Source organism: Chelonia mydas, chromosome 23 (assembly GCF_015237465.2).
Source record: "Chelonia mydas isolate rCheMyd1 chromosome 23, rCheMyd1.pri.v2, whole genome shotgun sequence".
In the NCBI taxonomy this organism is placed as follows: Eukaryota; Metazoa; Chordata; order Testudines; family Cheloniidae; genus Chelonia; species Chelonia mydas.
Window position 1 is genome coordinate 4,445,200 of NC_051263.2, and position 24,875 is coordinate 4,470,074.

Here is a 24,875-nt window from a genome sequence, read left to right on the forward strand (position 1 = left end):
CTCCACGTGCCCCGCGCGGGAGCGGGAGCGGGAGCGGGAGGGGAACGGGTGACTTCCCCTCCGGCCACCTTGGCGTCACGCCGTGCGCGTGCCGGGCCGTGACGTCACAGCAGACCGGGCCGGGGCCCTGCAGGAAGGGGGCCGAGGCCTCCCCCTCTGCTCCCCGCGGACCGGGCCTGGGCGGGAGGGTGGCGGCCCGGGCTGGGCTCCGGGGCTCCGGAAGGGCGCGGGCCCGCCGGCCCAAGTCCAGAGGAGAGCAGCGAGGGCGGCCCACGGTCTGGCCGGCGTGACCTGGGCGGGACGAGCGACCACCGGGTTCGTGTAGGCCGGAGAGGAGGCGCCCGAGCGGGGGCGCGATCGCGGTGGTCCAGGAGGGCAGGTCTCGGTCAGGCGGCGCCCGTCTTCTCGCCTGCGGCGTATTTATACCTCCCGCCTGCATTTTCCGCGCCGTGCATCTGATGAAGTGGGTTTTAGCCCACGACGGCTTACGCCTCGTTCGTCTCGAGGGGCGTGTCTACGCTTGCCTCCGGCGCGATCGATCCAGCTGACAACTCGACCGCCAAGCGCTCTCCCGTCAAGCGAGACGCGCAGGCCGAGTCGAAAGGGGAGCATCAGCAGTTGACCTACTGCAGCGAAGACGCCGCGGTAAGTAGGTCTAAGTACGTCAACTTCGTAGCTGAAGTTGCGTAACTTGGATCGATCCCTCCCCCCCGCAGGGTAGACCAGGCCTCAGGTGCCACAAGGAGTCCTCGTTGTTTTTGCAAGTACATAAAAGGTTGTTACAAGGAGGAGGGAGAAAAATTGTTCTTCTTAACCTCTAAGGATCGGACAAGAAGCAATGGGCTGAAATTGCAGCCAGGGAGGTTTAGGTTGGACATTAGGAAAAACTTCCGAACTGTCAGGGTGGTTAAGCTCTGGAATAAATTGCCTAGGGAGGTTGTGGAATCTCCGTCATTGGGGATTTTTAAGAGCAGGTTGGACAAACCCCTGTCAGGGATGGTCTAGATCAGTGGTTCTCAAACTTTTTTGTTTGCGGACCACTTGAAAAGTGCTGAGGGACTCGGTGGACCACTTAATGACCTTTCCAAATGTTGTTTGTACCATTAGCTAACTATTGTAAAGCGCTTTGGATAAAAGCGCTGTATAAAAAACCCTTAATAATAATTAACTTTTTTTTGTTCTACAAATAAAAGCACACCACTCATATTTTAATATCAGTAGTCTTACCTTTCTAATGCTATGAATGTGTCCTCTCTCCCCTGCCACGGCAGCCCCCGAGCTGGGTCTGGGAAGGACGGGGTGAGGGTCTCTCCCTGGCAGCCGCAGCCCTGGAGCTGGGGGAAGTCACTTCTTTCTCTGGCTGCCGCAGCCCTGCATGTCCAAAATTCCCCCCACCCCCTCTTCCCACCCCACAACAACCTCCCACCTACCTCCTATTTCCCCCAAGGCCATCACCTCACCTTACATGTGTATCTTCTCAGGGGTTGAACGGCTCCACTTATTAGATGGGTGGCCCTTCATTCTCTTGTGTGTGGCCGCCCAGGTGCACACCTTAGAGCAGAGGTGGGCAAACTACGGCCCGCAGGCCACATCCGGCCCGCTGGACCATCCTCCCAGCCCTGGAGCTCCTGGCCAGAGAGGCTTGCCGCTGTCCCCTTCCCTGCTGTCCCCACTTCCCTGCAGCCATGCTGCCGTGTGAGCAGCGCGGCTGGCTCCATCTGGGCGGCGGGGCTGCAAGCTCCTGCTGCTCTGAGCAGCATGGGTGTGGATAGGGGGTGGGGAGGCAGTCAGGGGATAGGGAGCAAGGTGGGTTGGATAGGGGCTGGGGTCCCGGGTGGGGGGTCCTCGGAGGGGGCGGTCAGGGGACAAGGAGCAGGGGGGGTTGGATAGGTCGGAAGTTCTGAGGGGGGCAGTCAGGGGGCAGGAAGTGGGAGAGGGCGGATAGGGGACAGGCTGTTTGGGGAGGCACAGCCTTCTCTACCCGGCTCCATACAGTTTCGCACCCCAATGTGGCCCTGGGGCCAAAAAGTTGGCCCACCCCTGCCTTAGAGGGAACTATCCGCGGACCACCTGAATAGGGTTCGTGGACTACAGGTGGTCCATGGATCACAGTTTGAGAACCTCTGGTCTAGATAATACTTAGTCCTGCCTTGAGTGCAGGGGACTGGACTAGATGACCTCTCGAGGTCCCTTCCAGTTCTATGATCATCCCCTGTTCAGGCTGCCTTGTGATGTCATCGCCCGGGTGATGATGCAACGATGTTTGTGTTGCCATGATGTCTCCTTGTGGAGGCGGGATGAGACACCACTCTGATGTCATCGCCCAGTGACACAACACCGCCCCATTGCGATGTCATCACTTGGTGATGCGATACCAAACTGCATTGTGACATCATTGGTGCCACATTTTCCTTCACAGTGATGGGATTTGGGGCTGGGGCTGGAGCCACCGGCCTCTAGCACATCTGAGCCCTCTGATTGGCTGCCCACCCCCCTGGCCCGTTTCCTGGCGCAGGAGAACCCATAGCGCTGTGGCTGGCTGAGCTCTCTCCCCTTCCCTTCAGCCACCTACCCAAACCCATTCTCACCGGGATGGAGGAGGGAACTAAAGAACCTAGCAGCTCAGGGTGGCTCTGCCCCCTTCTCCTCCCTTCTTTCCTGTGAGCAACAGGGGTGACATGGTGATTCTGCCCTTATCACCCGCCTCCGTGGAGCACCTGCCTGGGAAGAGGCAGATAGAGGTGAGAAGCTGGGCATTTTTATTGCTATTCGGTGCATTACAGTAGTAGCTAATGTCGAGGACTTGAACCCCAGACGGCACGGTTCGTTGTCTGGCCGGAGAGAGACAGGCAACACCAGCAAGGTCCGAACACAAAGCTCTTTATTGAAGACTGCACACAACAATAGAGAGCAGCCCGTCTCCAAAGAGAACCAGCCAGCCTCTAAGTAAAACTAATAGGTTTTTATAGACAGTCCCGTCGCGTCACAGATTTATTAATAAAGCAGCCCACCCCCCCATGTTACTTAAAATCCTCTTTCTCTATTATGCATGCACTCTACCCCCTTATTGTAGCTAACTTTTAGCAAATCATAATGCTTCACTAACTTTCTTATCGGTATGGGTGTCAACCAGGAGACGAGGAGTTAAAAACAGACAGAACACAAGAGCAGGGAGTGGAAAACAGTGCCTCCATAGCTCAACAAACTGTTCCCAGAACATTTGGTACAAGGAATGCAGGCCTCTCCTTTTTTCTTACTCCCTGCAACCTAAGTATTCTTTCATTCTACTTATCTCGTTCAGGGACTTTCCCAGCAACCTTTATTGGCCTGACTTTGGTTTGGTTGGCATAACTGCTTCATATTTAATTTTTCTCGCCTAACAGTAGGCACCCCAGTCATGGACTAGGCCCTCCTTGTTGGGATTCCCTCCGAGACCCCTTTCCATTTGGCTTCCCAAGAACTCAGTTCGACTCCAGCCTCCGTCCCTCTGGTGTCTTTGTTTGGCATACCGCAGCGCTACGCTGAGTTGATCAGATTCAAACGCAGCGGGGGGATGGCCGCAGAAACCTTCTCGCTGTGTATACATCACACATCTCGTTGCATTTACTATACGTTGCATCACACATTTTTGGACAGGCTGGATTACTTTGCAGGAACCAATCCCCGTGCAGCATGTGCTGACCACGCACTGACCAGGCTTTGACTTCCTCTTTACCTCATCTCTACATTCCTAACATCCCTGGCTATCTAGTTTATCGGAAATAGTTCCCTGCGTGTTCTCCTTTTTATCTTAGTTGGCTCAGTTATTCTGTCTTAGCTTACTGACCTAGTTACTTACCTTATTTAGCACAAATAGTCTGTTTTCAACTGGATGATTCGTTTATATCCCTAATTCTATCTTCCAAAAAATGAAGCCTCCCGCCATGTGTTAATTACTCACGTCAGGCCAGGCCTCAGCTACAATTGTTCCCGGTGTGATGTTGCACTCCATATGTTTTATGGGAATATGATGTAACTGGAATATGCTTTATGCAAAGGTCTCTTGTAAGGTATCATAACAAAGGTTATAACCTATTGAATATATTCCTCCTATTTGTATGCATGTATCATTCTTGTATCTGAAGCTAGAAATACGAAGTATAACTCTGAGGTCCTATTGTTATTATGCAAAGTGTGGGCCATTAATGGTGGTTTAGAATCTTGATGGCTCCCACTGACTAGGACAATTGGTTGTAAATGATTTATTTATCTGCACGCCTTCCTGTGTAGGTGGGGGCCAACCCAGGAAGAAGGGAGACTAGGGGGTCTTACAGTGACATGTGACCATGTCACATGATAGTGGAATCCATCTTAATCCTTGTACTTTTCCATAGATGAGATGGGGGTGGGGACCGGAACAAGCACAGACAAAAGAGTCCTGCCTTGTGCCAAAGCTATAAAAGCGGGTGGAGCAGGACAAAAGGGGTGGCCAGTCATAAGAAAAGAAAAGGAGTACTTGTGGCACCTTAGAGACTAACCAATTTATTTGAGCATAAGCTTTCATGAGCTACAGCTCACTTCATCGGATGCATACTGTGGAAAGTTTAGAAGATCTTTTTATACACACAAAGCATGAAATAATGGGTGTTTACCACTACAAAAGGTTTTCTCTCCCCCCACCCCACTCTCCTGCTGGTAATAGCTTATCTAAAGTGATCACTCTCCTTACAATGTGTATGATAATCAAGGTGGGCCATTTCCAGCACAAATCCAGGGTTTAACAAGAACGTCGGGGGGCGGGGGTAGGAAAAAACAAGGGGAAATAGGTTACCTTGCATAATGACTTAGCCACTCCCAGTTTCTATTCAAGCCTAAGTTAATTGTATCCAATTTGCAAATGAATTCCAATTCAACAGTCTCTCGCTGGAGTCTGGTTTTGAAGTTTTTTTGTTGTAATATCGCAACTTTCATGTCTGTAATCATGTGACCAGAGAGATTGAAGTGTTCTCCGACTGGTTTATGAATGTTATAATTCTTGACATCTGATTTGTGTCCATTTATTCTTTTACGTAGAGACTGTCCAGTTTGACCAATGTACATGGCAGAGGGGCATTGCTGGCACATGATGGCATATATCACACTGGTGGATGTGCAGGTGAACCAGCGAGAGACTGTTGAATTGGAATTCATTTGCAAATTGGATACAATTAACTTAGGCTTGAATAGAGACTGGGAGTGGCTAAGTCATTATGCAAGGTAACCTATTTCCCCTTGTTTTTTCCTACCCCCCGCTCCCCCCCGACGTTCTTGTTAAACCCTGGATTTGTGCTGGAAATGGCCCACCTTGATTATCATACACATTGTAAGGAGAGTGATCACTTTAGATAAGCTATTACCAGCAGGAGAGTGGGGTGGGGGGAGAGAAAACCTTTTGTAGTGGTAAACACCCATTATTTCATGCTTTGTGTGTATAAAAAGATCTTCTATACTTTCCACAGTATGCATCCGATGAAGTGAGCTGTAGCTTACGAAAGCTTATGCTCAAATAAATTGGTTAGTCTCTAAGGTGCCACAAGTACTCCTTTTCTTTTTGCGAATACAGACTAACACGGCTGTTACTCTGAAACCAGTCATGAGAAGACCCTGGCTTACCACCTGAGATGTCTGCTGGATCCAACAAAGACTGTACCAGGGGAGAAGATTGGGCCCAGACGAGGAAGGAATCTAGTCTGTGAAAGAAGCTTATTGACACATCTTTGCGGGTCAGATATTACCTGTAATCAGTTTCTTAATGTATGAGGCTTAGACTTACGTGTTTTTGCTTTATTTTGCTTGGTGACTTACTTTGTTCGGTCTGTTATTATTTGAAACCACTTAAATCCTACTTTTTATACTTAATAAAATCACTTTAGTTTATTAATAAACCCAGAGTAAGTGATTAATACCTGGGGGAGCAAACAGTCGTGCATCTTTCTCTATCAGTGATATAGAGGGCGAACAATTTATGAATTTACCCTGTATAAGCTTTATGTAGAGTAAAAGGGATTTATTTAGAGTTTGGATCCCATTGGGAGCTAGGTGTCTGGGTCCTGGAGATAAGTAACTTGCTGAGCTGTTTTCAGTTAAATCTGCAGCTTTGGGGGCGTGGACCAGACCCTGGGTCTGTGTTGCAGCAGGCTAGCGTGTCTGGCTCAACAAGGCAGGGTTCTGGAGTCCCAAGCTGGCAGGAATAACGAGCTCAGAGGTAATTTCAGCACATCAGGGGACAGTCCCAAGGGGATCTCTGTCATCAGTTCTGTTTGGCCTTCCTCCAGTAGCTTAAAGAGCCTTTAGTACAGGGGTGGCCAGCCTGAGAGCGAGAGGGAGCCAGAATTTACCAATGTATGTTGCCAGAGAGCCACAGTAGTACGTCAGCAGCTCCCCGCCCCGACTCCTAGCGCCTCCCGCCCACCGGCAGCCCCGCCAATCAGCACCTCCCCGCATCTCCCGATCAGCTGTTTTGTGGTGGGCAGGAGGCTTGGAGGGGCTGGGGGGAGCGAGGGCATAGCAGGAAGGGGTGGAGTGGGGGCAGAGCCAGGGGTGGAGCAGTGAGCACCCCCTGGCACCTTGGAAAGTCGGTGCCCGTAGCTCCAGCCCCCAGAGTCGGTGTCTGTACAAGGAGCCACATACTAACTTACGAAGAGCTGCATGTGACTTCGGAGCCACAGGTTGGCCACACCTGGGTTAGTATTTTCTCCCGTGAAGGTACTGATACATTGTAATCAACTCTCCATATCCTTTTAGATATGCAAAGCAGATGGAGTGCTGGGTGTAAGAGATGGGAGGTAATTGTCCTGCTCCGGTCAGCACTGGTGAGGCTTCGGGTGGAGTGCTGTGTCGGCCTGCGGGGGGGCCGCAGTCTAGGAAGGATGTGGACAAACTGGAGAGAGTCTGGAGCGGAGCAACTAAAATGACAAAAGGTTTAGCAAACCTGACCTGTGAGGAAAGGATAAAAAATATAGGCCTGTTCACTCTTGTGAGAAGGAGACTGCCGGGGAGGGGGGCGGACCTGAGAGCAGTCGTCATAGATGTTAAGGGCTGTTACAAAGAGGATGGTGATCAATTGTTCTCCATGCCCTCTGTAGGTAGGATAAGAAGCAATGGGTTAATCTGCAGCAAGGGAGATTTCGGTGAGATATCAGGACAAACTGTCTAACTCTCAGGGGAGTGAAGCTCTGGAGCAAGCGTCCAAGGGAAGTCGTGGGATCCCCGTCACTGGAGATTTTAAAGAGCAAGTTGGACAAATGCCTGTCAGGGCTGGGCTGGTTTATTTCATCTTATCTCAGCGCAGGAGGCTTGACTGGATGACCTCTTGTGGTCCCTTCCAACCTGACATTTCTGTGATGGTGCTCATTAAGTCTCTCTCTGTAAGGCACTTTCAAATCTTTTTGGTGCCTCTTTCCTGTCTCCTGACTGGTCACTTGTTATGACTGCTGTATCACCCGTCGGTCAGCGGCAGGGACTGAGCCTGTCATCTTTAGCTCCAGAGCCCAGATCTCAACCATGTGAGCTAATGGACTCATTCCAGCAGCTGGAAGCAGTAGAAGGCAGTTATCCCTTTCAGATCAGCCATAGCAGGCATGCTTGGTCAGTGTATTACATTACTACTATTTATAATTTGTATTACAGTAGAAGCTAGAACCCCCAGTAAGTTTTGATGCCCTGTTGTGTTAGGGGCTGGGCCTTTGGACTCCCCCTGAGAGCAGTGTAAAGCGGAGGAGTATGGTCCAGCGGGGAGACGTGCATGGTATTCCAGCCATTAACCTGCTGTCTGGCCTTAAGCAAATCTCTTTGCTTTTGTTTCCTACCCTCTTTTATAGGGTAGGAATAACCCTCCTTAGATAAGCACCTTGAGAAGGGTAAGAACCAGCTTGTTTGGCTAGAGGCAAGAGACCATGATGATTTAGGAGTTTACTAAACAGTGCTTTCAGGTGACACCAGAGAGGAAGGATGGCTCAGTGCTTAGAGCGCTAACCTGTCCTCTGGGAGACCAGGATTCGATTCCTTGCTCCGTCATTGTCTTCTGGTGTGACACTGGGCAAGTCACTTAGTCTCTCTGTGCCTCAGTTTCCCCATCTGTGAAATGGAGATAACAGCAGTGCCTTACCTCAGGGGCATTGTGACAATAAATACATTAAAGATTACGAGGGGCTCAGATGCTGTAGAGAGGGGAGCCAGCCAAGTCCTTTGGACAGATAGCTTTCCGTTCCATCAGAGATGGATTTTCTCACGAGTCTAACAAAACAGATATCAGATCTTCAGCGAGGAGATGCAAAAGCCATAACGAAAAGACGCTGGCCCTCGCTGCCATAGTCCGGAGGCCAGAATGTGCGAATCTGAGCTGCAAGCTCACCTGTGATGCTGTGACATCACCTTGCCCCGACAGTCCCTCAAGGAGCCCTCAGCTAAAGACACAAAACCGCCCAGAGAGGTGACCCATCTGAGGTTCTAAATCAGCACAGAGCCGGCAATATATGGCTTCAGTCCTCACTCCAGGGCCCTACACACTGGCACCTTGCTCTGTGCTCTGTTCAGTGACACTTTCTCCACTCGCGATTCCCTTTCCTTCCCAAGCCGTGTCTTCGCTTGCTCGTCCCACTTCCTCGCTGGGGTTGGAGCCAATCCGTATAAATCACAGATTCTTGTCAAGGCTTTTAAATAGGCCAGGCAAGGCTTACAGGTGTAACCAGGCAGGCCAGCGCCCACAGCAATGCAGGACACTTCCCTGTTTGGAAAGATGTAGTCTTTCTCCTGGCTCTGGGCCAGATGCTCAGACACAAGGGCTTGCCGTTAGGTTCTGACATCTATATTTAGGCACCTAAAGAAATGGCCCAGGTGTGGGATGGGAGAGTTTTTTCCAAATGGAAGCATTGCTTCCTGGTTAGCCAAACCTCTTCAGGGTGGCTTCCTGCTCAGAATAGGGTCAGCAGCAGTGCAAGCTTCCCACCATGGCCCCCCACCGGGAGACTGCCGCTGTCCTGCGGGGGAGTGGCTCTCGAGGGTACGTTTATTCACCATGCAGTGCAGGGGCTCAGTGCTGGCCCCAGTGCAATGCTAGGGGGCGCTGTGTTGCAGGGATGGAGGCGCTCTCCCCTTGCAGTACATGCTGACCCCAGTACCCCAGTGCAGTACTAGGGGGCGCTGCACTGCAGAGAGCACGGGTGGGGACACTCTCCCCTTGGTGTCAGTGCTGACCCCAGTGCTTCAAGGTGGTGATCGTTTCCCTCTCGGCCCATAACACCCCCACACACACACACATTTTGCCCCTTGGCAGCTGCGGGCAGGAGCGCTTGCACAGGGGGCCCCTAGGAACTAGGGGAAGAAGCAGAGGGGCTGGTTAGAGGAAGCAGAGCCCAAAACAAGAGGGTTGGCACCGGGGAGGGGAGTCCCAGAAGCAGGAGTCCTGGCTCGGCACTACCGGAGAAGTGGCGCAGGAGAGAAGATAAGCTGGGAGCGCTGAGGGCGGATGGCCCGGGACTGTCCTGTTTTCTAGCAGGCACAAGCAGCCGAGGGCGTTTTCCTCATGAATATACGGCAGCCTCTGCCCTCCAGGAACCGGAGTGAGACCAGGGATGTACACTGTAAAGCAGAACTCTCTTTATTCGTTACATTACAGGATGGCTCCAAAGACGCAGACTGGGGTGTGCACCCTCTATCTGCATCTGGTGATTACACACGATTAAACGCTGCCCTACACGGGGACATGCAGGGAAATAAATCTGAATAAACCAAAGGTGTGAATTAGAAGTGGATTTGTTCAACCCCTTCAGTCCCTGTGTGGATGCTGTTATTCGTTGTTCAAATGGCCTGAATTTGGTTTAGTTTAATTCACCATTCAGCTAAACGGAATTAAGGCCACTTTAATTCTGCACAACAATCTCCACACTGGGATTGAACGGGGTTTAAGTAATCCACTTCCAGTTCACCCCTTTTGTTGATCTGGATTAGCTTTCCTAGGTGTCCCAGTTGTAGACCAACCTAATTTCAAAGACACAGTGGCATCATAGGCGACACCTCCCTTTCTTCTTTCTCAAAATCACGCCCAGTAAATCCCATGTCAAACAAACAAGGTCCCCCACCCAGGGCTGAGTAGTGTATCAGAGCATTGCTGATGGCTCAGTGTTAAATCTTCCCGTGGGTGAGTCAGAGGTTGTTAATGCTTACCAGTTAGAGCTCATTCCTTATCATTGGCTCAGTCTGTTTCTGCCTGTCATCTCTCGCACAAAATTGCCCTCCAAGTCTCGGTATCATTCTGGCACGTGCCCCTGACTTCCATTGTCAGTTTACTTTCTGTGACGCAACCCGGCACCTGAGAAGAAGCTGGTGTTGATTCTGCTTGGCTGCCAAGTTTGGGTGGCTGGGCCCAGGCCCACGCCGCCCTGAGTCCTCTTTTGGGCAAGAGCCCCTTCGCGCTGGGCAGTAGCTGGCCGAGAGATGATTTGTGGCTTTATGGCTTGTGAGGTTCAGCAAACAGGGCTCCCTCGCCAACCTTTCCGACTGTCCTTTATCGAGGACACTGACCACAGTTTTGTCTCCGAGCGTGCCTGGGACGGGCCGTGTTCCCCACGCTCGCACTGAAGGGGTTCACGTAGTTTACACTGAGAGGAGAACCTTAATGGGGGAAGCTCACCTGTGTAGGGACAGGAGGGGTTTCCGTGAAACCAGGGAGCTCGTAGCAGGAAAAGAGCTACTGCTGCTCCCCTGGCATAAGAGGGTTTGGACTGAAGAGGAAGGATGGAAAAGGCAAGCCTGGGAAGTCGTCCTGGGGAGAGACAGGAAGGTTTACGGTAGCACAGACCTTGGTGCAGGAGCTTGGGGCCCTGGACTGGAACCCAGAGTAGAGGGTGGGCCTGGATTCCCCTATTCCTGAATGAGTGGCACAGATGGGCAGTGATCTCGAAGACTGGCGAGGACCATTGGTCTCAAGTTACTGAGGGGGTGACTCAACCAGGGAAGTGGACGTAAGGATGGCCGGGGACGCTGTGGAGGACTTTGATAGCACCCCAGATGGGGAGGACTCTTGTGACTTGGTCGGCGAGCTAAGCCACCAAGACGGGGTGCGGCAGGAGCAAGAGAGGGGGCCACAGAGCGAGACGACGAGCCGAGAAACGGCAAGAAGAGGGCGTGGGGCTGAAAGAGCTAATCCCCCGAGCGGCCAGCAGGAGGCGCCCCTAGCTGTGAGTAGCAAAACCTGTGATGATGCCATTTCTCAGTATTTCCAGACTCCCCATTTCTTGCTCTTTGCCTCAGCTCGGGGACGCTTCTCTGCGTGAGATCAGAACGGGTATCGTTCAAACACAGCGGTTTTCTTGGGGTTACAGTCCTCCCTTAGCAGTAACACCGCAGCCAAAGTGGGAGCATTTTCAGATGGCACCTGACAGACCATGTTACATACATCTCCAGAACCGCCTCCTCCCCCTATGAGCACTAAAATGGCTACTTTTATGTCCTCTTCTCTTTTTTTTTAATCTGCTCCTGCGGCTTTCATATAGACATGGAAACCTTGTCCTCATCTTCTCCGATCCTCAGCAAGATTATCTGGGAAGGCTAAAGGCGGGGGTGGCTTGCAACCCTCCATGTCCTGGTTTTTTAATGCTTTTAACGCGTTTACACTCGCTGAGGTTCAGTACCTCAGTTGACCGGTGGATTACAAGTTTCTTGTCTGGGTTTAGCAGTTTGCACCGTTTACTAATCTGCTGGGCCCCTGACAAAAACAGCCACTTCTTGCTTCATGCAGAGCGTGCTTTCCACCATGAGGTTAGATAGATGGATGATGGGTGAGTGGCTATGGGGATAGATAGATAGTTAGATGGCTGGATGGCTAGAAAGCCGAGAGTGTCTTCCTTGTGAGTATGCTGCAATCTCTTCGCTTCAAGAACCAGAGTGAGACTAGTTTAAACCAGGACTCTCTTTTAGGGCCATGATGGCTCCTACAGACTGGGAACAATGAGCAGGCAGGCTTGGAGTGGTGTCTGCATCATGGGATGTCCTCTGGTAATTATGCATGATTAATTTTAAAGAGGCAGGACCACAATATATGACAGAAATGGACTCTCAGGAAGGTGAGCTGGAATGGATTTCCTGAGTGGAAAATTGCTGTGAGCCCCTTGTACTTCGGGATTTTGGGGAGAATGGTTTTACCATAAGGTTTCTGTGGACTATTGTACATGTCCAGGAATAAATTCTGCTCCAAGTGTGGCTGCCTTCTCACATGCTTATAATACCAGAACCGGGAGACTCTCAGTGAGAGTGAAAGCAATGCTCCCTTTCCCCCATTAACACACTGTTAGCCTGTGGAACTCAATGCCACATGATGTTCTTGAGGCAAAAAGTTTCCTAATACGTGGCTAATAAAACACAGAGAGGAGACCTGTTTGCCTCCAACCTCAGCCCTCTTGCATCAGGGTGAAAACCAACCTCTTTCCCCTGCTGAGACAAGGTGGGAGAAGTCATAGCTTTTATTGGACCAACTTCTGTTGGTGAGAGAGGACCAGCTTTTGAGTTTACACAGAGCTCTTCTTTCCCCGCCAAACAGATTATTGCACCATTGCCCACGCTGTGTGGGTGGGTGGAGAGGGCAGAGGAGGAGGTTGTTCCTGGAATTTTGCTCTCCAGCAAGTGAGACTAGCAGCTGTCAGAGACAGGATACAGGTATTGCTGGCCTGTGATCTCATCTAGCAGAGCACTTTTTAAAATAAGTGACACAGAGCCAAAGATACAGGAAAGTTGCGTCACTTCTCCTGGGCTTGTCTACAGAGGGAAGTTATTCTGGCTTGGGGTAGGGTGTGAATTCAATGAAATACACATTGGGCCAGAAGGAGACACCCACTGTATAGCCCAATGGTTAGGGCACCTACTTGGGAAGGGGGCGATCTAGGTACAAGCCGCTGCTCTGAATCAAGCCAAGCGGGGATTTGAACCCCGCAGCGCCCAACCCACCCACCCCCACCCCCACCCCCACCCCCGTCTCCAGCGGGCGAGGTGAGTGCCGTGAGCTTCAGGCGATGGCGGCTGGCTGGTTTGGAGAAGGAATTCCATGGTGGAGCTGAGAAAGTTCAGCCCAAGCTGCCCCTCTTGTGGGAAAAGCTTCGGGTTTGACAGCTTGGCGTTTTCTGCAGGAAACCCTGTTCCGTCCAATACCTCCCGACCGGCTGTCCTTGCCCCAGCAAAAGCCTGTTTCCCAGGAGCTGTTCCAGTCAAGTTTCCTGTGTGGCCGAGCCACCGTGGTCTGTGCCCTTGTCCTCCAGGGCATCGGTGCGGCACCTGGAGGTACTTCGGTGCAGGGTCACTGGAAGCTGCACCTTAGCGGGGGCTCCACCAGCCTGTTTCCCAAGATGAAACCTCCAAAAGCCTGACTTTGATGGGCCCAAAGGCTCTAGAAAGGACGTCCAGGCCGGTCGCATCAGGCTGTCGGTGACCACGCAAGGGAACATCTGCACAGCCCGCCGCAGCGCGTCTCGGGGCCCAGGTTTGCAGACTTGGGCTCCTGCTCAAAAGAGCTGTGCGTACATGCCCCCTTTGTGGCCAGAGCCATTAATCTGGCCCCGGGCCCAATACCAGGAACTTACAGACCAACTCCACCCCAGGGAGTTCTGATGCCCAGCCAAACAGGTCTGGCAGGTGCTTTGGGGAAGGGCAGGCAGGAAGACATTTCACCTGAGCCAGGTGTCTGCGTTACAGTGCTTCTGGGAAAGTCAGTGAGAGGATACAGCACACCTGCGCAGGTGACGCTGCCCCGGCCAGGAGTTCTGGTTCTTTCGGCACAGTGGGAACTGGGCCGGCTCCGGTGGAGAGGACGCAGCATGGGGAACCGGGTCACCAGGGATGACTTTGAGTGGGTCTATACAGATCAGCCTCATACAGAGAGAAGGAAGGAGATCTTGGGTGAGTCTGGGTTGGGTTGGTACCACCATGGCTCCTGTCTGGAAGGGGGATGGCACTGAGGGAGGCAGATCAGAATCAGAGGCGAGCAGGAAGGGGAAGAGGGTCAGAACCAGAACTAGGGACAGGGAGGAGGTGGGAGCCAGAACCAGAGGCAGGGAGGTCAGGACCAGAGGTGACAGGGACAGGAGGAGAGATGGGTCAGAACTGGGTGGGAACCGGAGCCACCAGAGAGAGAGGAGGTGAGTCAGAAACAGCTGGTGTTGACTGTAGAGAGTTGTAAGCAGCTCTCTCGATATTAGGCCAGGTCCACACTAAAAAATTGTCGACCCAGCTACGTTGTCCGGAGTTGTGAAAAATCCACACCCCTTGGTGGCATAGTGAAGCCAGCGTTTGCTTGACGGAAGACTTCTTCCATCTAGCTACCGTGTCTCGGGGAGGTGGATTAACTACAGCGATGGGAGAACCCCTTCTGTCCGTGTAGCTAGTGTCTGCATTGAAGCACTTCCGCGGTAGCCTTTCCAGTGTAGTCAAGCCCTTCTACTGGGGTTAGTAGATATTTGTAGATTGGTAATTGTTATGTAATTAACTCATCACTGTGTCTTTATCTGTGGGGCAAATCGATTATGCATAGGGTGACCATATTTCCCAAAGGGAAAAGGGGACACCATGTAGGGCTAGCCCGAGGTCCTCCCCGCGCCACATGGGTCTGACCCAAGGTGCTCAGCTCAGCTCACCTGAGCCCTGCTCCTTCCCGTCCCCACAGGTCTGGCCTGAGCCGGTTGCCTGAGACCTGCCTGCCCCCCTGTGACTGGCGTCGCTGCTCCGCCGACCCCTGCCCGCCCCCCTGCCCGAGCCCTCTCTTCCCCCTGGTGTGGTGCTGGCATCATCGCTCGCCCCCCCATGTTTCTCTGCACCCTGCTTTTTTGACAAAAGTGGGCATTTGTCCCATCCCAAGCTTCATCAGTTGGCAAGAGCAAATGGGACAAATGCCCACTTTTGTCAAAAAAGTCGGGATGGCCGGGACAGGGCTTAAAAAAGGGACTGTCCCAGCCAAAATGGGATGTGTGGGCACCCTAATTATAGAGGGATTAGTTTTTGCTTCAGCATGCTTTTGGGCAGGGAAGGGGGGTGTTCAGAGACTCTAAGAAGCATGGAGGTTGCTAAAGGAAATGTTTCTCTGCTCCCCTCTCCTGGCGGTTCTCACAACACACGGCTGCCTAAATCCACTGGGACTGTTGTGGAACTTCTCCTGCTCCAAACCCCAGATCCCCACTAATTGAGCTTCTGGAGAATCCCCACCAGCACTTAGCAGTATAGGCCCCATGACACACAGTAGCAGTTCTCATCCCATCCAGCAGAGGGCAACAGCCACATACACTAGCCTGAGCCTCATTCTCAGTCAACTCCGCTCCTGCCCTTGGGGCAGCAATGGAGAGGAATGGAAAAGATTCAGGTGACTTTAAACCCTCTTTGTGCTCCCCATATTCTGGGCCTTGCCTCTCCCCTTGTGTCATTTAGTGCAACCTCAGGGCTGCTGCTGGAATCCAAGCTCCACACCCTGTGGTCCCGGTGTAGGCAGAGAATAACCAGCACATAGTATACTCTGGCCTCACCCTGGAACCACCCCCTATGGGCCCTGGGGGGCAGAGAATAGCTACAGCACAATGCATGCCAGCCACACCACACACCCTCAATCCACACCGATGCAATGAGCCGTGTCCTTAGGCCAGCTCCATACTGGCTGGGGCAGCCCCCTGCATGGAGGGGATGCTTAAGGGGTCGCGAAGCCGGCTCAACCCCCACGCCTCTACCCCAGCACAAAACGCAGCTCCAGGGTGACAATCAGCGCCTTAGAGACCACAGTGATACAAAGCCCTGTGCCGAGGAGACAGAGCTCCACCCCAGATATACCTGTTTGCAAATCCAGGGGAAATATCCCACACAAGGTCAGGGTAGAACAGCACCAATGTTCAGGGGCTAGGTGGATGTAGGAGACAAGATCAAAAGACCTGATGGGGAAGGCCCTGGCCACATTCATGGCCGTGAAAAACACGTCACGGACTGTGAAAACTGGAGTCCCCCATGAAATCTGGCTTTTGTGGGGGGGTGGAGGGGGGGTCACGGTATTGCCACCCTCACTGCTGCTGGTGATGGCACTGCCTTCTGAGCTGGGCAGCCGGAGAGTGGCTGCTGCTGGCCTTGAAACCCCCTGCTTCCCCCCCCCCCAACTTCCTTTTGCGTCGGGATCCCCACGTTTACAACCCCGTGACATTTCAGATTTTTTAAAACCCTATGACTGTGAAATTTACCAAAATGGACCTTGAATTCGGTAGGGCCCTACTGATGGGGCTTGATTGTTTTTTGGGGGGGGGGGGGGCTTCACAAGTTGACGTGCTCAGTCATCAGTCACATCGGTTGGGTCAACCTTACCAAATGGCTCAGGGCCAGATCATAGAATCACAGAATATCAGGGTTGAAAGGGACGTCAGGAAGTCATCTAGTCCAACCCCCTGCTCAAAGCAGGACCTAATCCCCAGCTAAATCAAAGATGTTCCCAAAGGCGAATTGTGGGGCGACAGTTCACAGCCAGTTTTCCTATAAAGTGTTAGGGACGTCTTACGGGGGTCGAGGGCAGCAAAAGCAGCTGGCAGATTTAAAGGGATTGCGTGTCTGTTGCTAGGAAACCATCAGCTGTAGAGTCTGTCCTGGGCCCAGCTGATCAAGGAAACCTGAGCACTCGAGAAACAACCCCACGTTTCTCCCTCTTGATGTTTGTCCCCCCCAGGACCGAAGATTTGACGCAGATCAATAGTTGTCCGGTTTGACACTGAGGCTTACAAACGGCGCAGCCTCGTTTGCTGAGGCCAGACAGACGGAAGGAATTTGAAACGTAAATTCCTTCCCTTTTTACCGTGGGAGGGTTGTTGGTTTGTGCCGTGGCCTTTGGCTCCATTTGGAGTCGTGTGGAAGGGCCCATTAGATGACGCACAGAGAGGTCAGGTTGAGTTCTGCAGCTCTGCAGACGTCCGGTGTGAAACTTTGCAGAGGCATCGTGCCGTAGCTTGTGTCACCATTTCACTCCAGTGCAAAGTGGGGGGGTAAAAAGCTTCACGCCGGGGGTGGGGGGGGGGGAGATTCTGGCGTTTTCCACAGACATGACCAGCCTTTACTCCAGAGCAGAGAGGGGGCAAAATGCTCTGGTGCTGTCTTACAACTCACTTTGCAGTGTGACCTCACGCGGCGAAGGGGGATCGGGGCCCTGGTCTGAGAATCAGACATGGCGTTAAACAACCGACTGCTGTCAGCTGTAAAAGACACTTAGCACAGTGCTGCTGGCAGCTGCCACTTTGAGGCGTGCCCGGGTGATGCACTGAGAAAAGCCCTCTCCTGGCTCGTCTGGGTGGGGAGTGTTCTTTTTGTGTGTGTGTTTATATGCACAATCGCTGGGGAAACTGAGGCAGCTGGGGAAACTGAAACAGGAGGCCCTCAATCGTCTTTTTAATAACAAGATCCAGGGATTAATTATTATTATCAGTCAATCTCAGATTGCTTTAGAAGGGGAGGCCAGTATCATGAGCCTTATTTTATAGATGGGGAAACTGAGGCACGGGGACCAAGTGACTTGACCAAGCTCACCCAGCAGCAGAGGCCGAAGCAGACTCCAGCTCCCTTGAGTCCCACTTCCGTTCACTATCCACTAGGCCACACTGCCTCCCTGAGATGCTACCCTCCTTGAACTCGCTCACTGCCAGGCATTTTGTCCAGCCCTCGGATCGCTTTTGCGGCTTGGATGGCTGGGCTCACCCTCGTGCGCTAACCCCGAAACCCAGCCCGGACTCAGCCTCCTGCCTGAGCCCCCATCACTAGCTGGACTGAGGGCCTGAGGCAAAGCTCAGTGGGGTCAGGACAAGGTTATGTACTGATGGCACTGGGTGTTGAAGCAGGACCCATTGTGGCTTTTCTGGCTCTCTGCACAGGGCATGATGTTTGCATTCACCAGGTGCCTTTGTGCCTTATGTAACATGCAGGTGGGGTGGGTGCTGCTCGCACAAAGGTGGCTGCCTCTTGGCGCTTTGTCTCCCCAGGGCTAGGCGGTGGCTGGCTCCTGGCAACGGGGCTCTGCACGTGCACGGACAGGCTCTGCTGGTTGCCCTGGAGGCTTTGGACGTGGTGCACAACAGACACCAGGCAGGCCTGGGCCAGATCCCTCCCGGGAGCAGTCCCGTTGGGTTGGTGGCACTTTTCCAAAGAGCTCAGCATGGAGAGCAAGGGAGAATTCCCTGCTCCTCCAACCCCGTGGAGACCAGTGGAGACTTCCCCCTCCCTACCCCACTGATATGGATGGAAACTCCCCCCCTCCCCCCTGCCCACATTGAGAAAAATGGAAAATTCCCCCCTTCCTTCCACGGAGAACAACAGGGAAGCTCCTCCATTGAAATCCCCATCCCTCACCCTGTTGAGTGCAATAGAGGCTGTTGGGGGTCTGAGGTAGGGTGTCCACTTCCCGTTTTGGCCTGGACAGCCCCCCTTTTTAAGCCCTGTCCCGGACGTCCTTTTTTGGCCAAACTGGGCATTTGTCCCATTTGCTCTTGCCAGTTGCAAGTTGCTCTGATCTGTTGGCAAGAGCAAATAGAATAAATGCCCAGGCTTGCCAAACAAAAGTGGTTTGCACCCCGATAGGGGGGCATGGAGGAACATTTGGGGAGGCCAGTGGCAACACGAGGCGCTGGGCGGGGTGGGGCTCGGGCAGTCAGCCCCAGTCCCGAGCGGCATGGGGCGTGGGCGAGCAGCAGGCAGCTTGGTGCAGCCCCATGTGTATCCTGATTGTACTTTGGTAAATATGGGCACCCTAGTGTGAGGCCTTTTAAAATAGGGTGTGTGTATGTGTATGTGTGTGTGTAACGATGGGTTCCAGGTGTATTTGTGCCCCGCCGAGTCTCCGTCAAACGCCGCCTTGTAGATCTAGCAGCTGTCCCCAGCAATACCACCGAAATGCACCTGGTCCTGGGGTGGAACAGGGCACTTCCTGCCCAGCAGGTTAGGACTGGAGGGGAAGAAGACGACGAATTACGTTGACGCCCCGGGGGATTTTTAATGGAGGATGCCGACAGTTAGCCCCGAGATCTGGGTTGGAACTCCTCCGCTTTCTGGCAGCGTCAGAGCAATTCCACGACTAGTAAGCGGGGCTCGTGCAGGGGAAAGAGCACCCCCTACTGGTTGGCAGGCTGCAGTGGGGCTCCCCAGCCTGGAGACGCGGTCACCGCTCCAACACGCACCCAGCTCAGCGCATTCCACCCAGGTTGGGCCACGTTCACCTGCCCCCAGGGCAGCGGCGAGCCCACATTCTGCAAATTCCCCTGTTTCTTCCTTTGGCTTTGGTTTCGCTACGTCAGGCCCGACTTGCTAATCCCCTTGCCCAGTGCGGCAGCTGCATTCCTGCCCCAGATCATGCCTGATCAGGCTCGCGTTCCTGCCACTGATCGGCTCGACAAGGAACACTGATGGGTCTGGAACCAGAAAAACAGGGTGGAGGCCACGCTGACCGTTGGCTCTGACTTGGTATCACCCCTCAGCTGGGCCGAGGCTGCTGCTGGTTGCACTGTGTCACAGGGTGGCTGGCCCTTTACGGGGAGATGTCCCTCGGCCCCACCTGTGACACGTTCCCAGGTGGGGGAAATGAGTGTAGTCATGTGACAGAGAGGTCATGTGACAAACTCGGGCCAGATAGAGGGGTCTAAGGGAGAGCACCGTAGGAGCTGCTAATATTTTAGCGAGGTAGGGCCAGGAACACCAGGCGGGACAGCGACTGGCCTGAGAGGTGCAGAGAGCAAAGGGATTGTCTGGGAAGGAGGGCCGAGGACTCCTGGCTCAAGGAGAACGAGCTATTTGGGCGATTGAAAGGCCCAGCTGGGTGAAGGCAGCATGGCCAGCATGTTTAAGGATGAAGGCCCCGATCCTCAGAAGGGAGCTAGGCCCCCAAATTGGATTCCCTCCCCACCTCCAGCAGGGACATGTTTTAAAATGCTAGGGACTGGGCGGAGTTTTTGAGGAGCCCTTTAAGAGAGGGAAACTGAGGCAGGGCGCTGCAGAGGCACCGCAGGCCATGAAGAGGCGCTCTGGAGGAAAACCTGTTTATGTTCCCCCCCCGCACACTTTTTGACATGATCAAAGGTTGGGGCCCTGAGGGTTGCTCCAGGTGAGAGGGAAATTGACAAGGGAGTCTGGTACCCGGCAAGGAACATTTAAAATCCCTGTTTCCCTGAACACAGGAGGAACAAAAACAAAAAAAACCCCAAACAGGAGGCAACTTCCTTATAGCACCAAGCTCAGGTCGCTGGTTCAGGCTGCAGATGTCTGGCTTTCCTCGTCTCTCTCTGGTCCTCCAGCTTGGGCTGCAGCTCCCCCATGTGAGCTCTCTACCCCGGCTTTGCCTTCGGTGCAGCTGCTTAGCTGTCTCTCACAGCTAATGTAAATAAGGCGTGGGGTGACCACAGTTTAGATGAGGTCTAACCCAACCCAACGGATAATATTTGTAGACTGCTGTCTCCTCCTCCACCCCTTCTCTGCTGTGTAGCACTGGGGATTGGCGGTCTAGTCCCAGAGGGTGGGTTCTAGTCTGTGGCAGTGATTTAAAAAACCTGTTTCTGGTATTTTGATGCTTTATTCATGCAAATAGATGGAGCTGGTTCAAAACTAGGCTGGCGTCACTCCCCAGCTGGTGTCAATCAGGTGTTGTTCCATTGGAATCAGCAGGCCAGATCCCCAGACAGGTCTAAACCATCCCCTCCCTTGGGATTCAAATCCCTTTCAAAGTTCTGATCCAAACCCAAACTTCCCAACCCTATAACGGGCTGACTCCAAACCTGCATCCTCTGTCGCCCCCTTGTGGTAGAGGAGAGCCAAGATTGGGCTGGGGTGCGAATAAAGGGGATTTTCTGGGGGTGTTGGTGGGGTTATGTAAAGCAGCCAGGGGAAGGGATCTGCCGAGAACACAATTACAGCCAAATCCCGTCTCTTCTGTCTGGTGCGGGACCACACAGCGCAGAGCAGCCCTGAGTTCAGCTCAGGTCCATCTTCGGCATATTTCCAGCTGCACTTCTTGGAGATCATGGGGGAGGAGTATTGGTTAGAGCTGGTTGGGGAATTTTTTGCTGGAACTTTTTTGCTGATTCATCAAAACCAAAACTCTCTGGGGCAACGTCGGTTCTGGTAAAACTTGAGTCAGGAATTCCCTAGGTGAGACAACTCCACTGTAGAGTTGTCACCATCTTGATTGTTAGGCCACTTATTTGGGGATCTAGGTGATGCAGGGTCAAGTCCCTTGTTCCAATGGCCAAGCTCAAGAGAGACTTTAGATTCTGTAAAAGAGGGAAGATTCATAGACTTTTTTATTTTTATTTTTTTAAGGCCAGCAAAAACTGTTAGAGGAGGACCTTGAACCTGGGTTTCTCCACATCCCAAGTGAATATTCGAACCACGGGGCTAGCCCAGTGGCTCTGTGGGGTGTCTACTTGTGTAGTTTCATAACAAATTTTGAAAGGTCTTGGTTTGGTTTGGTTTTCCGATGTGGAATCCAAACAAATTTCCAAGCCTCTCAATGTTTTGTGAAAAGGGGCTTGTGTTTTCCAGCCGGCCTTGCTCACTGGTATAACAATACCAGTTCACAAACTCAAACCACAGACTCCCAGCCCACAAGTTTATACGGGTACAGAACGTGCCTGTAGACAGATGGCCTGGAAAACGGGACGTGAGCGTAACCTGCTGCAGGAACAGCTGCTTGAGTTTGCAGAGAGCCTGGGACAATTGCTCTGCAGGGTGGGATCTGCCCCGGCTCCACAGGAGCTCACTCAGAGTCCCACCAATGGCAGTGGGGATGAACAAGCTCGTTTGCCCGTTAAAGCAGGTGAGAGAGGATCAGGTTAGAAGCTGTGAGCAACAGCTCATTCTGGCACCACCAGAGGGTGGGTTTATCACCACATCCCCGCCCCGGGGGTATTCCATGAGGACCCAGGGTTTTAGGTGCTTTGACTAAAGCACCTGTCTGCTTCCGACTGGCTGTGCATAACCAGAGCCTCACGGTGTCCTCAGTGTCTGGGGAGCTCAGCGCTCAAGGGCGCGGCCTCTAAAGCCATAACCCATGACCAGGAAGGAGCCAGGCCCAAGATAAATCTTAGATGCTGGAAACCAGAAAAGATTCATAGATTTTTAGGGCCACCTGGCCACCTAAATTAGGTCATCAAGTTTGACCTCCTGTATAACACACCTCTGTCTCAGTAAGGTACCATGGTATCAGAGCGCCTTACAGCCCCGCCATGATACAAAGGGGGAAACTGAGGCATGGATCCACAAAGGCATTAAGACTCCCCATGCCCATTGATTTCAGTGCCTAAAAATTCTTGAGGATCTGGGCCTAGGGAGTCTGTAGCAGAGGAGAGACTTGAACCTCCGTCTTGCAGATTCTTGCCCAGCTTCTCTCCCAAGATTGCCCACCGGCTACGAATGCATTGAGCGCAGTGGTTTGTGTAAGGCGGTACTGACGTGCCATACCGCCACCGGCAGGCTGGATCCCAGCCCTGCCCTTCCTGAGCTAACATTTCTGCATCCCCTCCACAGCCAAGTACCCTGAGATCAAGAAGCTGATGGGTCCAGATCCCCAGCTGAAGTGGGTAGTGACCCTGATGGTGCTGACCCAGCTGGTGGCCTGCTACCTGGTGAAGGACCTGCCTTGGAAGTGGGTCTTCTTCTGGGCTTACGCCTTCGGGGGCTGCCTCAACCACTCCATGACACTGGCCATCCACGACATCTCCCACAACGTGGCCTTCGGCAACAAGGAGGCCAAGTGGAACCGCCTCTTCGGCATGTTCGCCAACCTGCCCATCGGGGTCCCCTACGCCACCTCCTTCAAGAAGTACCATGTCGACCACCACCGCTACCTGGCCGGGGACGGGCTCGACGTGGACATCCCCACAGCCTTCGAGGGACGCTTCTTCCACTCGCCGCTCCGCAAGATCCTCTGGCTCTTCCTGCAGCCCGTCTTCTACATCCTGCGGCCCCTCTACGTCAACCCCAAGCCCATCACCGGCCTGGAGGTGATCAACGTCGCCGTGCAGCTGGCTTATGACCTCTTGATCTACTCCTTGTGGGGGCCCAAGCCCGTCTTCTACATGATCGCCGGCTCCACACTGGCCATGGGGATCCATCCCATCTCCGGACACTTCATCGCCGAGCACTACATGTATCTCAAGGGCTACGACACCTTCTCCTACTACGGCCCCTTGAACTGGCTGACCTTCAACGTGGGTTATCACATGGAGCATCACGATTTCCCCAGCATCCCGGGCAGCAAGCTGCCACTGGTAAGAACTTCTCTGCTTGCAAGCATCTGGCTGGAAGGGGTAGAATCCCTGGGAAAGTGGGTGGAGCCCAGCGGGGAACCAAAAGACCTTAAAATGGGCAGGGGACCTATAGCGGGGCGGTCACCCCGCTCCGGGTTGAAAGGGGTTAAAAACAGCCCTAGTATACCATGAACGTGACACCACAGAACGCTGGGCAGTTGTGCATCTCCATCGAAACATCCCAGGGCAGAGATCTGTGTTCACGGTCAGACCCCAGTGTGTCTCTGCTTCCAGGTGAAGAAGATCGCTGCTGAGTACTACGACCATCTGCCCTACCACACCTCCTGGGTCTGCGTCCTCTGGGACTTTGTCTTCTGCGAGTCGCTGGGGCCCTTTGCCCGCGTGAAGAGGAAGTACAAAGTGGCCAAGGCGGAGTGAAACAAGAGGGTTACCCAACAGAGCTCCCTGCTCTCCAGCCTCTCAGGGGACGGGGGGAGGTTTGACATCAGGGGAGTTATTTATACCTGTTGCCTAATACCAGACGTGTACACGCGTCATTTAAGGGTCAAATATTGTCAAAGACTCCACTGACCGAGACATGAGTCATTAGGCAGCCTGATCGGGCCATGGGAGCACTCCTCCTGGCCGCTCGGCTGGTGTACAACTAATCCAGACCACCCACGCCCCTCCCAGCAACCAACACGGGGTGCGGCCAATGGTACTGGGACATGGCTGAGAAGGGGGTGTAGCTAGGGCATCTCCTGGGATCACCAGCTGCTGCTAACAGACAGTGTAGATTAGAGCAGCCTTCAGGCTATTCTGTGCCAGGGACTAGCTTGGCATCCCGATGGCTTTCCTGCCACCTTCATTCCCCCCACACCCCAGACTTCTTATCAAATGGTCCCCAGCCAATCTGGAGCATCAGCTGGTACGTGTACATAGGTATTACTAAGGGCCACTAAAGATACCTCGAGTCTAGGCTGCAGCTTTACAGGCCTGATTCCCCGCTCCCTCAAAGTGGTGTGAATCTGGAGTGACCCCATTGAAATCAGTGGCATTGAACAGGCATAAATCCATGGGAGTCAGTGGGGCTGATTCATGCCTCCCTCACCCTGCTCTAGACCAGGAGCAACTGCCCTAGTACGGATGTAAATGAAACGAGAATCGGGCCCCTTATAAAATTTGAACTGTAATAAGTGAATACCCAGATCTGCAAGAAAGGACCAGGCATACATAATGCAAAGAGACAGCCCTACTTAATTAGTCATGTTTCTTATATTAAAAGTAACTTGAGGAGAAGCTTCAGTTGGATCAGTGCCTTTTTTAGCTCCTTTGATGGAAAAAAGAGACTGAAAATATACATATATTTTTTTAAACCATTAGAATGTCAACTCTGGCTTGGTTTCTGGTGGAGAGCTGCTTGGAGGTCTCCAAGGTGTCGCTTGAAACCACTCCTGGAAAGGAAAGGGAGAGGCTGGCAGTTTAACAAAGAGAGCTCACCTCCCACCTGTTTGTGGGGTGCTTGAGTTTGTTGGTGTCACTGGGGATCTGTCCCTGGATATCTGCAAACCTTTGGTCCATACCTGTCTTGCATTATCTCTGCGTGTTTGCGGTGGTGGGATCATTTGCTTACAAGTG

The 24,875-nt window shown here is 52.9% G+C and overlaps 1 protein-coding gene across 4 annotated transcripts; it reads left to right on the forward strand.

Moving 5' to 3' along the window:
- Positions 1 to 13: 13 nt before the first annotated feature.
- LOC102939815 (sphingolipid delta(4)-desaturase/C4-monooxygenase DES2) lies at positions 14 to 24,542 on the forward strand. 4 transcript variants are annotated; one of them, XM_037884490.2, is made up of 4 exons: positions 14 to 645; positions 5,582 to 5,741; positions 22,516 to 23,258; positions 23,532 to 24,542. In XM_037884490.2, exons 3-4 carry the CDS (start codon positions 22,542 to 22,544, stop codon positions 23,673 to 23,675), a joined length of 861 nt encoding a protein of 286 aa, XP_037740418.1. In that variant the 5' UTR covers positions 14 to 645; positions 5,582 to 5,741; positions 22,516 to 22,541; the 3' UTR covers positions 23,676 to 24,542. The 4 variants fall into 4 exon arrangements, with proteins under 4 accessions (XP_037740418.1, XP_027686983.1, XP_027686982.1 ...); XM_027831182.3 differs by having other exon boundaries at positions 5,610 to 5,741; XM_027831181.3 differs by lacking the exon at positions 5,582 to 5,741.
- The last annotated feature ends 333 nt before the right edge of the window (positions 24,543 to 24,875 follow it).

What these genes read in the sequence shown, in the direction of transcription:
- LOC102939815 (XM_007069049.4), top strand. Translation starts at nt 13,821, where the DNA reads ATGGGGAACCGGGTCACCAGGGATGACTTTGAGTGGGTCTATACAGAT. An exon ending in GAGAAGGAAGGAGATCTTGG is followed by an intron (nt 13,903 to 22,515) that starts GTGAGTCTGGGT and finishes TCCCCTCCACAG; the next exon opens with CCAAGTACCCTGAGATCAAG. An exon ending in CGGGCAGCAAGCTGCCACTG is followed by an intron (nt 23,259 to 23,531) that starts GTAAGAACTTCT and finishes CTCTGCTTCCAG; the next exon opens with GTGAAGAAGATCGCTGCTGA.